This window comes from Pleurodeles waltl, chromosome 3_1, assembly GCF_031143425.1.
Source record: "Pleurodeles waltl isolate 20211129_DDA chromosome 3_1, aPleWal1.hap1.20221129, whole genome shotgun sequence".
NCBI lineage: Eukaryota > Metazoa > Chordata > Amphibia > Caudata > Salamandridae > Pleurodeles > Pleurodeles waltl.
In genome coordinates this window covers 290,705,033-290,718,861 of record NC_090440.1, presented here as the reverse complement: position 1 = coordinate 290,718,861, position 13,829 = coordinate 290,705,033, and the positions used below count along the sequence as shown (strand labels likewise).

Genomic DNA, 13,829 nt, shown 5'->3' with positions numbered 1-13,829 from the left:
CGGCTCCGAGGCTGGATGTTTCGGAACCAAAACCTTTTCGGAAGTCTTTTTAGGCTCCGAAGAAACCTTCTTTGTTTTCGGCGTGGTGTCTCGGTGCCGAAATTCTTCGGTGCCGCTGTCTCTGTGCCGAAGTTTCTCGGAGCCGCTGTCTCGGCTCCGAGGTTGCTGTGTGGCGGTATCTCGACTGGAGTCGGATGACTTCGACACCAGCATGCCCTTTTTCGGTGCCTTGGATCGGTCACCTATTTTTCGGGTTAAGCCATGGCCTGTTGGCAGTGGCGTCCCCTGGGCTTTTGTGGACTTCTCGTGAGTCTGGATTTTCGACGTCATACTCACGGTTTGGGGTGTTTCTTCGGCGTCGAGTTCTTCAGAATCCGACTCGCGGATGGAGAAAGCTTCTTCTTCCTCCTCGAAACGTTCTTGACCTGTCGGCGTGGACGCCATTTGTAGTCTCCTGGCTCTTCGGTCTCTCAGCGTCTTCCTCGACCGAAACGCTCGACAGGCTTCACAAGTATCCTCTTTGTGCTCGGGGGACAAGCACAAGTTACAGACCAGATGCTGATCCGTATACGGATACTTGTTATGGCATTTTGGGCAGAAGCGGAATGGGGTCCGTTCCATCAGCCTTGAAGTCGCACGTGGCCGGGCCGACCAGGCCCCGACGGGGGATCGAAAAAAAACCCGAAGGGCCACTGGAGCTCTTCAAAATTCGGTGTCGATTTGTTCTAACTAACCCGATACCGAACGCAAACAATACCGACGATTTTTTTCCGAGATTTTAACTAACTTTCCGACCCAAAACACGGAGCGAAAAGGAACACGTCCGAACCCGATGGCGGAAAAAAAACAATCTAAGATGGAGTCAACGCCCATGCGCAATGGAGTCGAAATGGGAGGAGTCCCTCGGTCTCGTGACTCGAAAAGACTTCTTCGAAGAAAAACAACTTGTAACACTCCGAGCCCAACACCAGATGGCGGACTGTGCACAGCATGTGTATCTGCAGCTACACATGCCATTGAACATATATATATATGACACAATAGTATTGAAGAAAGACCCTTATCTACAACCGTGTGAACGTGCTGAATCAATTATCAATAGTTAGTTAACAATATTACCTGAAAACTCAAAGTACCGTAAAGATTATTAATTATAATGACAGATACGTCGATCACCAGTACAATCCTTACGTTGTGAAATTGCCAGTCAAACAGCTCAATTTTAGTACACCAAAATCTCAGTCCAAGATGCGTGAGACATCCAGACAAAATAAAAAAAAAAAAAGCATCATCTTAACCGTTTGTACCGCCATTCTAAGGTTAAAATTATGTCTTATCAAAACAATTAAAATAAGAGCATCATAATCCTAAGTATCACCGTTCAGAGCATAGAAGTTATATCTACTCGTGAAATTAAGTAAAAGCACCTCAATCGTTTGTACCGCCGTCATGAGCGTAAAATTGAAGACTAATCACAGCATGTCCGTAAACCTTTAATATATTGAAGAAGCAGATCTAATAAATAATTCTATCATTCTATCAAATGCAGTGACCCAGGTCGAAACACGTGTTGGCTGTTCGACTGTTTCATCACGAAGACTGAAGAACTACATTGGAGATCTAATACGTTTCTTCTCTTTTCTTCATGGATGGACTCTATTTGGAAATCATGATCTGTGGCTATGCCAATGATTATCTCATTTTGTCTTACAGGTTCCAAATAATTTGTTAGTACTAAGACTCAATACTAATCAATTTACTTTAGCGAGTGCCTCATATGTCAATGTTTGTTTTGTCTGTTTTACTTGGTAATTCAGTTCAGGGATTTCCCTGTGAGTGCACCCCTTTACTAATAGGTTGGTTATTGTACATATGCTAAATGTGGTCTTTGGGCACCATTTCTCCAATTTCAACACTCTCTCTCCTCTGTATGGTTTGGCCTTCCCCTAGGGCACTCACTGTTTACCTATACTTTTGCCAATACTTATTGCTTTCTATGCTGTGTACTGATTGCTATTGTGTACATAATAGTATGTTTAATTGCCTCCAGTTGGAGGACTGCTTACTCAGTATTCTAGTACTTGTGTTACCCTAATAAAGTACCTTTATTTTTGTAACACTGTATGGTTCTCTTATGTGTGATAGTACTGTGTGACTATAGTGGTACTGCATTATCTTTGCATGTCTCCTTGATAAGTCTTGGCTGCTCATCCACAGCTACCTCTAGCAAGCCTTGGCTTCCTAGACACTGCCTACACTTCACTAATAGGGGATACCTGGACCTGGTGTAGGTTGGTAACACCATAGGTGTCCACCACAAACCAGGCCAGCTTCCTACGCTGTATGCAAAGTTTCCTGACCAATTTATTGACAGAAGATTCCCCTTCAACCGGGGGTCTGGAAACCTGGAGGTGAAGTGTTGGCATTTGGCGTGTGTTGCTGTGGCAAACAAGTTTATGTTTGGTGTGCCACAGGTGTTAAAAATCCTTTGGATGACTTCTTACTTTATTTCCCACTCACATGAGCTGTTCTCCTTTCTGCTTAGTTTGCCAGCTTCTGTGTGGTGGTCTCCTGGTAGGTGAATTGTCTGGAGAGTAATTTGGTGTGGTATTGCCTAGTGCCAAATGTATTGGTCTAGCTTTGATATGGTGAAGGATTTTGTTTCCCCTTGTTTGTTCAGGTGGTACATGGTGGTTGTATTGTCCATTTGTATCAGAAGTGTTCTGCATGTCAAGTGTGCTTGGAAGACTTTTAGGGCTAGGAAGATTGTTTTGAGTTCTAGGCAGTTGATGCGTTTCACTGCATCAGAGTCATTACATAGGCCCCATACCTTTAGAGGGCCAGTGTGAGCTCCCCAATCTATGTGTGATGCGTCTGTTGTTATGGTCACAGTTGGAGCTGGTGTCTTGAAAGCTCTCCCTATGCTTGTTTGTTTTGTTCCACCATTGTATCTCCTTTTGCACTTGTGTTATGACAACCACTAGATCCTCCCAGCGGCTTGTGACCATTTGGTGCAGATCCATTTCTGGATGGGTTTCATGTGTAATCTTGTGTGATGCCATCATGACCATGAGCCTCATGACAGTCCTCACTGTCACAGACAAACCCCTCTGGTATAGGAGAGTTTGTTTCTCGATGGCTTCTACCCTCTTTCGGACTAGGTACGCCCTTGTCCTCTTGGGAGTTTAGTGGGGTTCCTAGGAAACCTTGACCTGTTCTGGTCAGGGTGATGACTTCTTTGTGTTTATTGTGAACCCCAGGGCATTGTAATGGGTGTATGACCTTTTGTACATCCCTCTTGCATTTGCTCCTTGACTGTGCCTTTATTATCTAGTCGTCCAAGTATGGGTAAATGTGAATTCCTTGCCTTCTTAAGTGTGCTGCTACTGCAGGGAGAAACTTGGTAAAGATTCTTGGTGCAGATTTTATGCCGAAGGGCAGAACTGTGAATTGGTAAAGTTCCTTGTCTAACATGAACAAGATGTATTTCTTGTGGCGTTGGTTCATGGGAATATTTAAGTATGCATCCTTTAGGTATAGGGTAGCACTCTAATCTCTCTTTTGCAGTAGCGATTACCTCCTGCAGGCTTGTCATCTTGAAGTGTTGTGCTCCTGTGAATTTGTTTATAAACCTGAGGTCCAGGATTGGCCTTAAGGTTAGATCTTGTTTTGGGACTAGGAAGTACGGTGTGTAGTTCCCCGTCCTTTCTCGTGCTGGCACAAGTTCTATGGCTCTCTTTAAGAGTAGTTCTTTCACCTCTGTTCTGAGTTGTTTTAGTTCTTCTCTTTTGAAAGGCCTCACCCTTGGAGGTCTTTGTGGGGGATGTTTTTTTTTAGTTCTATGCATTATCCGTAGGGGATGATATTTAGGCCCGTATTTATACTCCGTTTGCGCCGAATTTGCGTCGTTTTTTTTGACGCAAATTCGACGCTAAACTAACGCCAACTAACGCCATATTTATACTATGGCGTTAGAGGCGTCTAGCGCCAAAGTTCCCGGAATGTGCGTCATTTTTTAGCGTGAACCCCTTCCTTGCGTTAATGATATGCAAGGGAGGCGTTCCCGTCTAAAAAATGACTCCCAGGCCTTTACGTGGTATTTATACTCCCGGGCAAAAGAGACGCCCGGGAGTGGGCGTGGCTAAAAACGGCGCATTTGCGCCGCTTTTTAACGCCTGGGTCAGGCATGGCGTTAAGGGACAAGTGGGCTCAAAATGAGCCCAGAGTGCCCTCCCCTGCCCCCAGGGACCCCCCCTGCCACCCTTGGCCACCCCAGGAGGACACCCAAGGCTGGAGGGACCCACCCCAGGGACATTCAGGTAAGTTCAGGTAAGTATTTTTTTTTTAATTTTTTGTGGCATAGGGGGGCCTGATTTGTGCCCCCCTACATGCCACTATGCCCAATGACCATGCCCAGGGGACAGAAGTCCCCTGGGCATGGCCATTGGGCAAGGGGGCATGACTCCTATCTTTACAATGATAGGAGTCATGTTGATGGGGGATGGGCGTCGAAAAAAAATGGCGCAAGTCGGGTTACGACGATTTTTTCGACGTAACCTGACTTGCCCCATTTTAAGACGCCCATACGCCATTTTCCCCCTACGCCGGCGCTGTCTGGTCTACGTGGTTTTTTCCCACGCAAACCAGGCAGCGCCGGTCTGATTGCGCCGTCTAACGCCATTCCATAAATACGGCGCCCGCATGGCGCTTCAGAATGGCGTTAGACGGCGCAAAATTTTTTGACGCTAAACTGCGTTAGCGCAGTTTAGCGTCAAAAAGTATAAATATGGGCCTGAGGATCCATTTGTCTGTGGTTCTGTTTCTCCACTCCTTGATTCTGCACCCCCACTGTTGTGTGTTAGGTGCTCTTGACCTGGGAGTCATTTGCTTAGAGATCCTGCGCCCCTTGGGGAGTGGTTTCCTTCCTCTTGCCCTTCCTCGAAAGGGGCTGCCTTTCAGGATGCTGCCATTGTTGATAAGCCTGTGGTTGTGTGGTTTGGATGGAAGACCCCTGTTGCTGCCCTGTATTAAAAGGTGCTCTGCCTGTGGGTCTTCTATTGGGGGTGCCCCTTTTATGCGTGCCCCTGAACTGCAGAGTCCTTGTTGCTCTTGCGGTCTCGTTGGCCTTCTTTGTGTGTTGCAGGGTGTCATCCACTGCAAGTCCGAAAAGGGGGTCCCTGTGAAAGGCCTTTTTATTATTGATGCCTGTACTTCTGGGCTTGAAACCTGAGATCCTGAGCCAGCATGTCTCCTTAGTGTGGTACATGTGCACATCTGTCTGCTGGCAGAATATTATATTATTAATACAATTAAATATATTTAATTATAATAATAATATAATTAAACTCTGCAAAGGCTGTCAATTTTGTTGGAAACGCAAACAACCCTTGTTCAACAGATTATGAAAGGTTGTCTGTGCTTTGGCAAGGCGAAGAAAATCAAATAGCTAGTATATATTGGGTAAATAAGCAACAATCTGGGCATTCTTGAATTGTTTGGAAATCTTAACAGCCTGCCTGCTTCTGTCAAGTATGATCTTAAGGACAACTTTTTAGACTTCGGCCAAAAACTTTTAAAATGTAAAAAGATTTTTAAAAGCCTCTGTGCACAATTACACTCTGCTCGCCGTCAACCCACTGACTGATTCATATTTCATGTGAATTCCTTAATGATATCATAGGTATATGCTAACGCGTCTGAGAATTAACACTGTGCAAGTTATGGTGGCTTTTCCCATGCTTGTTTTAGATCATGTGATTTTATCCTTTTGGCCCTGGGTAACTATTGAATTTGTTTTCACTATATTTGTTGAATCCCTGAGAATGTAGTGTGCTCAAGAACATCCTATGAGCAATTAATCGTTACTTATCATTTAATTAATTTACTATCTGTCCCTTTTTTATGTAGATGCATTTTTGTGATCGTTTTGTAATTTGATGAACTTGATTTTAATGGACTTTTATGGTTATCTTCAACTGAATAAAGTAATATTGACATACCGATTGATAATTTATTACTTTCACATCACCTGGGGATCATGTGCACTGCACAATGCTGTGAAGTGAAGGCGAAACACACAGTATGGCACCCTTAAAATAAACTAAAATCTGATTTTCAGGGGCTTTCCAAGCGACAATAATGCAGTTATTAGCTAAAGCTTTCAGAGAAGTGGGCTTTAACTGTGTCTCGGTGAAATATTGCAATAGGGTCATAACAGTGACTCTAGTCCTTTCAGGCCTCCACACCCCAACATGGTGGGAACGCCTGCAGAAGGCAGGACCTATGCAACCAGGAGGATTTAGGTTACACACTGAATACGCTTTAAAAGATTTTAAACAATTTCAGTCCCATGTTCAGGACAGAGATATTCTAAACTTTGGGAACCAAGGACGTAGATATAAGAGAAAGTTCAGTGTCTATTACCTCCAAAGCTTCAAAACTGCAGCTAACGGAATGATGGGTTCCTGAACTTGAGTCACAGGCATTAGTGCGCACATACATACACATGCACTCCGTACATGAACACAAACAAACACCCAATTCGCCCAAAAACAATCAAATAAGAAAAAGGATATGAATGTACTTTTCAGTAAGAAAACTTTTATTTAAACTGTGCAATCCATTTATAATCACACTAATTTTACAATGGTTCCATAAACATTTTTGGCATTTAAACTTCTATTCATTTTTGGCATGATCGCTGGGGCAGTACGTAAACGGCCCTAAAAAAACATGTTAGAAAACATATAGTGAACACTATAATAAAAATAATTAAAAAAACCAAAAAAAAACCCACAATATTAAAGAAAAAGGTATGTAAAAACAAGACAGTGGGAAGATACATTCAAAATTCAAGGAATACGCTGGCTTCCACCTGTAAGTGGGCTAAGAGGGCCGATCCCCTGAGTTAAATATAAAATTAAAATAATTCAGCCCCTTCTCCCATTACAAGACAGCCATTGTATCCTTTACAAGAAAAAAAGGTATAAGCAGTGAGAGAATTCAGAACACCACAATATGAGATACCTGACTGAACCCTCCACTTCTCTCAAGTGTCTTCCCCATTAAAAGCCGCTTCCTAGAAATGGAAGACTCAGCTTCATTTAGCGTGTGGGCGGGGGTCCATAGCCTGCTGCTTCTTAATTTCCTTGTTAAAATTATGCATTTACTCAGTAAAATGTTGCTTAAATATGGGACTGTTAATATGGCATGCCTTCTTGTCCATCAGACTGCTCAAACTGACCGAGCGAGCACGGAGCGTGGTTCTGAGACTGAGGGGGATGAGATCAAGCCACATCTATAGCCTACTCCCACCAAACTCTACATCGATTTTCCAGTGGTCACCCATCCAGATTCTTATTAAAAGGCGCCACAGCAGATCCACTAGGTCCTAGAGAGGGGCCAGGAAAGATGGACTACAAAGTGTCCTAGAAGGTACCACAGAACAGATCCACCACGTGGGCCCATCTTTGTACATCTGCGATTTGCCTGGTGTAATCAAACAAGCAATTCTCTAGTCAGCAGTGTCGAAGACGAGATAATCTGGACTTGTGGGTAATGTTACTTTTCTTACACTCCAGATATATAATTGTGAGAATTTTGTTTTGCTTTAATAGCAGTACAGGCTGATTTGTTGACAAAGGGAGACCTATCATATCCCCTCCTTATGCTGTGTCTATATTTTCCAGTGATTGCATCAAAGCAAAGCCAATGTCATTCATGTAGCTTTGGTGTTCCAATACGGTGGTAAAGTAATCTGCCCTTCTCCTTTAAAATACTATTTAAATATGGCATATTTTGCCCTCTGCAGATGCCACTCTGCTTTCACAGGTTTCCCAGACCTAACAGAATCCCACTTCCCAAAGGTGACTGGAAAGCACTGCTTACGAGAGTAAACCACAATTTGAAAAAGGAAAGTAAGCAGCAATAATCTAGGGGACCCATACGCCGACGTGGCTTTTAAAAGAAAATTCACACTTAAAAACAAAATTTTAAAAAATCCATAAAATGTTTACATACATAAACAAATGCTTCGTGTACAGTTCTCTAAAATCACGTTGTGGTGCCATGTACGCATAAAAACAAGGCAGTCTGGAAGTCCAGCAAATTCAATTAACAATAACTTGATGGAACCCGGAGTTATTGTGGCACTGTATAATGCATTAACACATTTCCCGACTAGAAAACCTCCGATGGCCCTGCTGGGACCGAGGGCTCACTCTATCTACGGGTTAGCTGTATTTTAATATGTCATCAGGCCGGTATCTTTCACACAGATTACAATTCGGCCAAATGAGCGTGGTTATTATTAAGCATCAACATAGCCGTTTTAGAAATTAGTTAATTTTGGAGCGTTGATCAGACGTGTGGAAAAATGATGTGCCACCGGGACTTGCTCACAGATTAGTAATACATTACAAAGTTGACCTGCGTCCTGGGGAGCTAGTCTAAAACCACTATTAAATATTTTGCGGGCTGCACGATCCCAAGACCTTCCTTTTCTTAATTTGAGTTGTTTTGAAAAACCTGCCATTGCTGCACTCGATCCGGTTTCAAAGTTTAAAGCTCCCTTCATTGTTACCACGCACAGCTTACAACAAGGCTTGTCTAATACAAGAGAGACTGTAACACCAGGTATGTATTAAACAAGCCAGCCCTAGAATATTTTTACAACTCCGACCTTGCAAAAATGTAGCTAGTAAGAATCATGAAAATCTGTCATGGTCAGTGAAATATTTTTAATTATAAATGACTGTACCATGGTCAGCCACCGCAAGTTATTTTAAGAGGATTAGGCTACATGAAAACTAATTAGACAAGAAATGAACTAATCTAATTTAGCAGGACAGTAATAATGGTCAGTATCAGACTACTTTGGAATTTAAATCGGTGGAATGTATAACTGATAATACTTCTATTGGTTCAACAGTCATGCAGAGAACAGATAGTGCCATTTTTTGAGAGCTCCATATTTTTTCACACCTATCCAAAGTGCATCTAAAATATTTCTATGCTGCAGTTAAACAACTGCAAACTTGTTTTAAAAAAAACCTGTTCAGTATTCTTAACAACCACATACAATTCACAATTTGGGTTAAAAATCGTTATTGTTCATAAATAAAGATTGCAGACTGCCACCCTTTCTATGCGTACATGACAACAACTCTGAATCGTCTGCACTTTAAAACATTCAGTCAATATCAGTTTAAAAAAATGTAACAATTCCAAAGCCAGGTTCATCTTTGAAAATGTATGTAAATGCAATATAAGACACGGGGAGCCTGTACATCTCCAGAACCCGGTTCCTGTGGATCCAAACCAATTTCTTCATGTAGAGTTCACAGTTTAGCACAACTGGTGTGTAAGCAGGAGCGACAAGCACCACGGAAATCCTCCAAGCATACAGAAATATCTGCAGCTTTGGGATGCAATTTTTATTTTTAAAAACAATGTTGCAGTCACTGCATTTTTGCACTGGAATGTGTCTTGATTAACCAACAAAACCTGGCTGGCCACCAAAGTTGCCCACGTGATGTAGAAACATACGCTTCCGAAATATGCAGTATTTCATCCATTGTTCACAGTAGACACTGCACAGTGCCGAGCAGACTGGGCCTCCAGAATGTCCATTGTCCAGCTGCTGCTAAAGCACAGAAATGTGAAGCAGTGTTGCTTGTTGAAAGTGTTCCATGTCCAACAATAGGACGTGTGCACATCTGACATGTACAAAAGGGCCTGGAGATGTCGTGCTGGATGTCACAAAAAAGGAGTGTTATGATCGGACATGTACAGAGGCTCTGGAGACGTATACTAAGGTTGGTTAACATAAAAAGAAACACACAAAACATAACACAAACTTTTGATTTGCTTGCCTACCATGCAAAAGGTAACCTTAAATATCTTTGGTTTTCTTTGTTGTACTGATGAAGTACTTGAATAGAAGGAATTTTCAGTCCATATACAGCAAGCTATTGGGACAGGTCTTTGGTAGAGTTAGTCGCTGATGTCTTTGGCGATAATGGAAGGGGTCCCTTCTTACATCTATCAGCGACATTAACTTCATGATGATTATGAGGCCTAGATCTTGCTAACTAGTCTTTGGTCTTCACCAGGCTGAGGGGTGATGTTCCAATGCTTCACTGTATATGAACCAACAACCTTTACCCAAACCTCCAGCAAACAAGTCTTTGGGTGAGAACTGGTTACCCTTGCACGAAGGCCTTTACAGAGGTATTCTTTGCTCATCAGAAAGCACGCAATTGGTAAATACAAAAAAGTATTTTGCTGTGAACTAAAAATATTGCTAGATGAGACCAAAAAAATACATCTTTGGTGGAATCGGATTTCTTCTTTAACAAGCGGATTACTGTGTTCCAAAAATATGACTTCTAATACTGTATTGTTCAAGGACCGCAAGCTGAAGAGAAGAAACCAAAGCAATTACACTTGGAAATCTTTGGAGCTTTCTGCTGGTGGACATATGTACAAATTTCTTTAGGTGTTCTAGTAACAAGAAATCTGGCAACAATTGCAGAAATATACATCTATTCTATTCTATTCATTCAACTACTACAATGAATATAAGCCCTATTTTTTGGTAAGTAACTATTTATACAAGAGGATCTTTAACCTATACTTTTAACAAACAATTTTGTTGAATAAAATATGCAACTCTTTTTCACTTCCTTTTAGAGAAGATTCTTTGGTATGAGGTTATTCCTTCAAAGACTCTGTATGAATATGTGATTATGTACTGGTACATAATTCTATAAAATAGTTACTACGTGTGTCCAAAGTAAGTATATCTCTATTAACAAAAAAATTAACGTGATACCCTGTCAGTCTGCCCAAGTTTCCAAAGGGCAAATTTAAAGTAAAAAAAAAAAAAAAAAAAAAAAAAAAAGTTGTTCCCTGAGTCCAGGAAAAACGTATAACACTAAAATAACGTTAAGAGGAGGTAGTATAAAACAGGAGTTGTCAGGGCATGAGACCGGAATTTTATCCTTCCAGAAGACCATTCACTCGGAGCTCTGATAGTTCACTGACCAAAGAAGAAAAACGGAAAGTTACAAACAATTGCTACTGAGCTCTAGAAGAATGAGGCACATGGGACTTTAATGAACACCTGCTCTACTGAGGCCAGGAATAAGGGCCCTGAGTATACTGTGAATAACAATGGACACACACACACACACACACACACACACACACACACACACACACACACACCCCAAGATACAATCAGGAATGGCAATCACTTTAGAGTCCAAACGTTTCGCTAAAACCCAACATTAAGGCATCTTTATGCACTTCGAAGCAACTTCATTTATACCAACGAGGATAAGGCAAGGTTGCATTTTTTTAACATAAGGGAAGGCACGGTTGCTGGGAAGTACGAAGGTATTTAAAGCTTCATTCACTGAGTCTATATGTTTAGAGGTAAAGTCTTGTTATGATAATGGGGCTCTACAGCAGTTCGAGGTCTAACTGAGAAAAGTATTATCCTAACTCAAATCCTAGAAGAAATGTGGACATTTTCTTCTAGGCCCCTTGTATGTACAACTATTTTTCTGGCAGAGGTTTTAGGTTATAAAGGAAACATCACTCAAAAGTAGAACAATATTAAGATTCCACGACTGATTATTACCCAGTTCCCATCTTGACATTTTGTTATTACTTGATAAAGACTTGGATAGGAAGGGAATGGTAACACTACTTTGAGAAGTGGCACAGTTTGGCCTTTTCAAAGGAGGTCCCTTGGCACACAGCACCTACAGGCCTGCGTGCAGGGTTAAATATCCCGCTTTGCGAATGGCGCGGTTTTCTCCCCGCGTGGTTTTTGTCGGGTAAGCACGGCTGGGCTTGTCTCCTATCTGAAAGGTCTAATGCTGAAGTCAGAGCTCCTAGTCAGTGGCCTCCTCACTCTGCCCAGACAACTCCTTGGAGCAAACATTCATTGAACGACAACAAAAATAAAAAAATAAAACACCACTAGGAAGTATCATCTGTTGTGTAGCTGGAGTCAACTATAACACGAATGAGGTAAAGCAGCAGTTTTCAGTTCACCACTTGGCCAAGTGAGGTAGATATCCAGCAAAGGGCGTGAACGAGCTCCCTCTGCTCCAGTGATGGGGATTTCTAGAAACCCAGTCAGAATCTGTAACTGTTCTTACACATTCCTGACACGCGAACATTCAAGGTGAGTGAGTAAAACAAAAAACAGAACCGAACATCCCAGCGGAATTGAAGAACCCGATGCGTGGTCGAGATTCTGGGGCTCAGTTTCGGCTGGTGTTCATTGTCCTCTGAACAGACGAACGCTGAAGACGGCCCGAGGGGGGCTAGGCCGGGAGCTCGTCCCTCTGTAGAACCGACTCGGTGGCCTGCGTGTGGAGAGTGGAAGAGGTAGTCTGTTCAGGCCCCAGGGGAGGGTCACGGGCACTCGATGCCTGGCCCTCCCCATACTCACTGCCTGTAAGAGAACTGGGGGTCGGCGGGGTCGTACTCAGTACTGAGTACATGTGTATTTCGTCACTGGAGCTGTGCGAGTATCTCCCCGAGTCGCCGGTTTCATGGCTTCCATCGCTGTTGGCCGAGTGCTCCGTGTCGGCTGTAAGGCGGTACCCCACCTGGAAGGTGGGCTGACCAGGCGACACCGGGGAATCAGCCTCGCTAATCAATACTGCTGTTCCTGCCTGGTACAGGCACACTGTTTTCACAGCTCTCCTCTTGGGCTGCAAACGCAAAAATAAAAATCAGTTTAGAGATAAGGCGGTTTTGTTCTCAAATATCAAAACACAATGTGCAATTTAAAAAGCTTCGGAATGTAAAGTTCAAACATATACTTTTGAAATGCATATACGTAGAGCTGAAGGAGAAATGTTTCAGTTTAACAGCTTGTGTTAATACTTTCTAAAAGCATGTGTTCTAGAACAGTGGTTCCCAAACTTTCGACTTATGTGCTTCCCCCACCCCCCTTCCCACTGAATTATTTATGGAAACCGGGGATCCCCTGCTGATTCATTACTGGAAGCCGTGGACCCCTGCCTAACATTGTGGATCAGTGGTTCCCAACCTTTTGACTTCTGTGGACCCCCACTTTATTATTACTGGAGCCCGGGGACCCCCAGTGAATCTTTATGGAAATCTGGGTACCCCCTCTCCCCCAGAGTCATTATAGAAGGGGGGGGGGGGGGGGGGAGGGAGAGAGGCTAATCTGTTAATATTATTTCATTTTCTAAGCAGTCTCAGATCCCCTGAAAAGGCTTTGCGGACCCCCAAGGGTCCCCGGAACAGAGGTTGGGAACCACTGTTGTGGATGATTTGATCTTCAAAACAATACACAAAAAATACAGAAACAAGCATTTGTCACAAACACATACACAAATGATAACACATTTTATTTAATTTGAAAACAAATATAAAAATAATTTTAATAGGAAGGTTGGAGCTTTTCTAAATTCAACTGAAGCCACACTTACTCCATACTATCATACTATATTCTGTTTGATCAGGGACGGTTCCTCCTTTAAGGTGGAGGAGGTTTGCCCCGCCTGCTGCTAGTGCAGCAACCAATGTAATTAACAAAACAGTTAATACCATTTTCTTTTAAAGTGCCGTCACTACTGTGCCCAGCTCTGTTGTAGATGGAGTGTAAGCCAGGGCGGGGATGATTCATGATTATTGGCAGCAGGGCAGGGATAACTAACAAGTAATGTGCGGAGTGCGCAGGTCTGAATGCAGACTATCTTGCGACAGCCAGCCCGTCATGTGCACTTCAGACTGCACCAATCCGAGTGGTTTTAATCAGCTCGGCGGATCGCAGACAC

General features: G+C 42.8%; 1 protein-coding gene across 1 annotated transcript in view; it reads right to left on the bottom strand.

The window, feature by feature from the left end:
* Window positions 1-6,580: 6,580 nt before the first annotated feature.
* The window catches only part of PRTG (protogenin), a 156,135-nt gene continuing 148,886 nt past the window's right edge, over window positions 6,581-13,829 (bottom strand). The window contains exon 20 of the mRNA XM_069222426.1: window positions 6,581-12,734. Within this exon, the coding sequence (XP_069078527.1) occupies window positions 12,342-12,734 (393 nt within the window). The 3' untranslated portion in view covers window positions 6,581-12,341. The remainder of the gene's footprint in view (window positions 12,735-13,829) is intronic.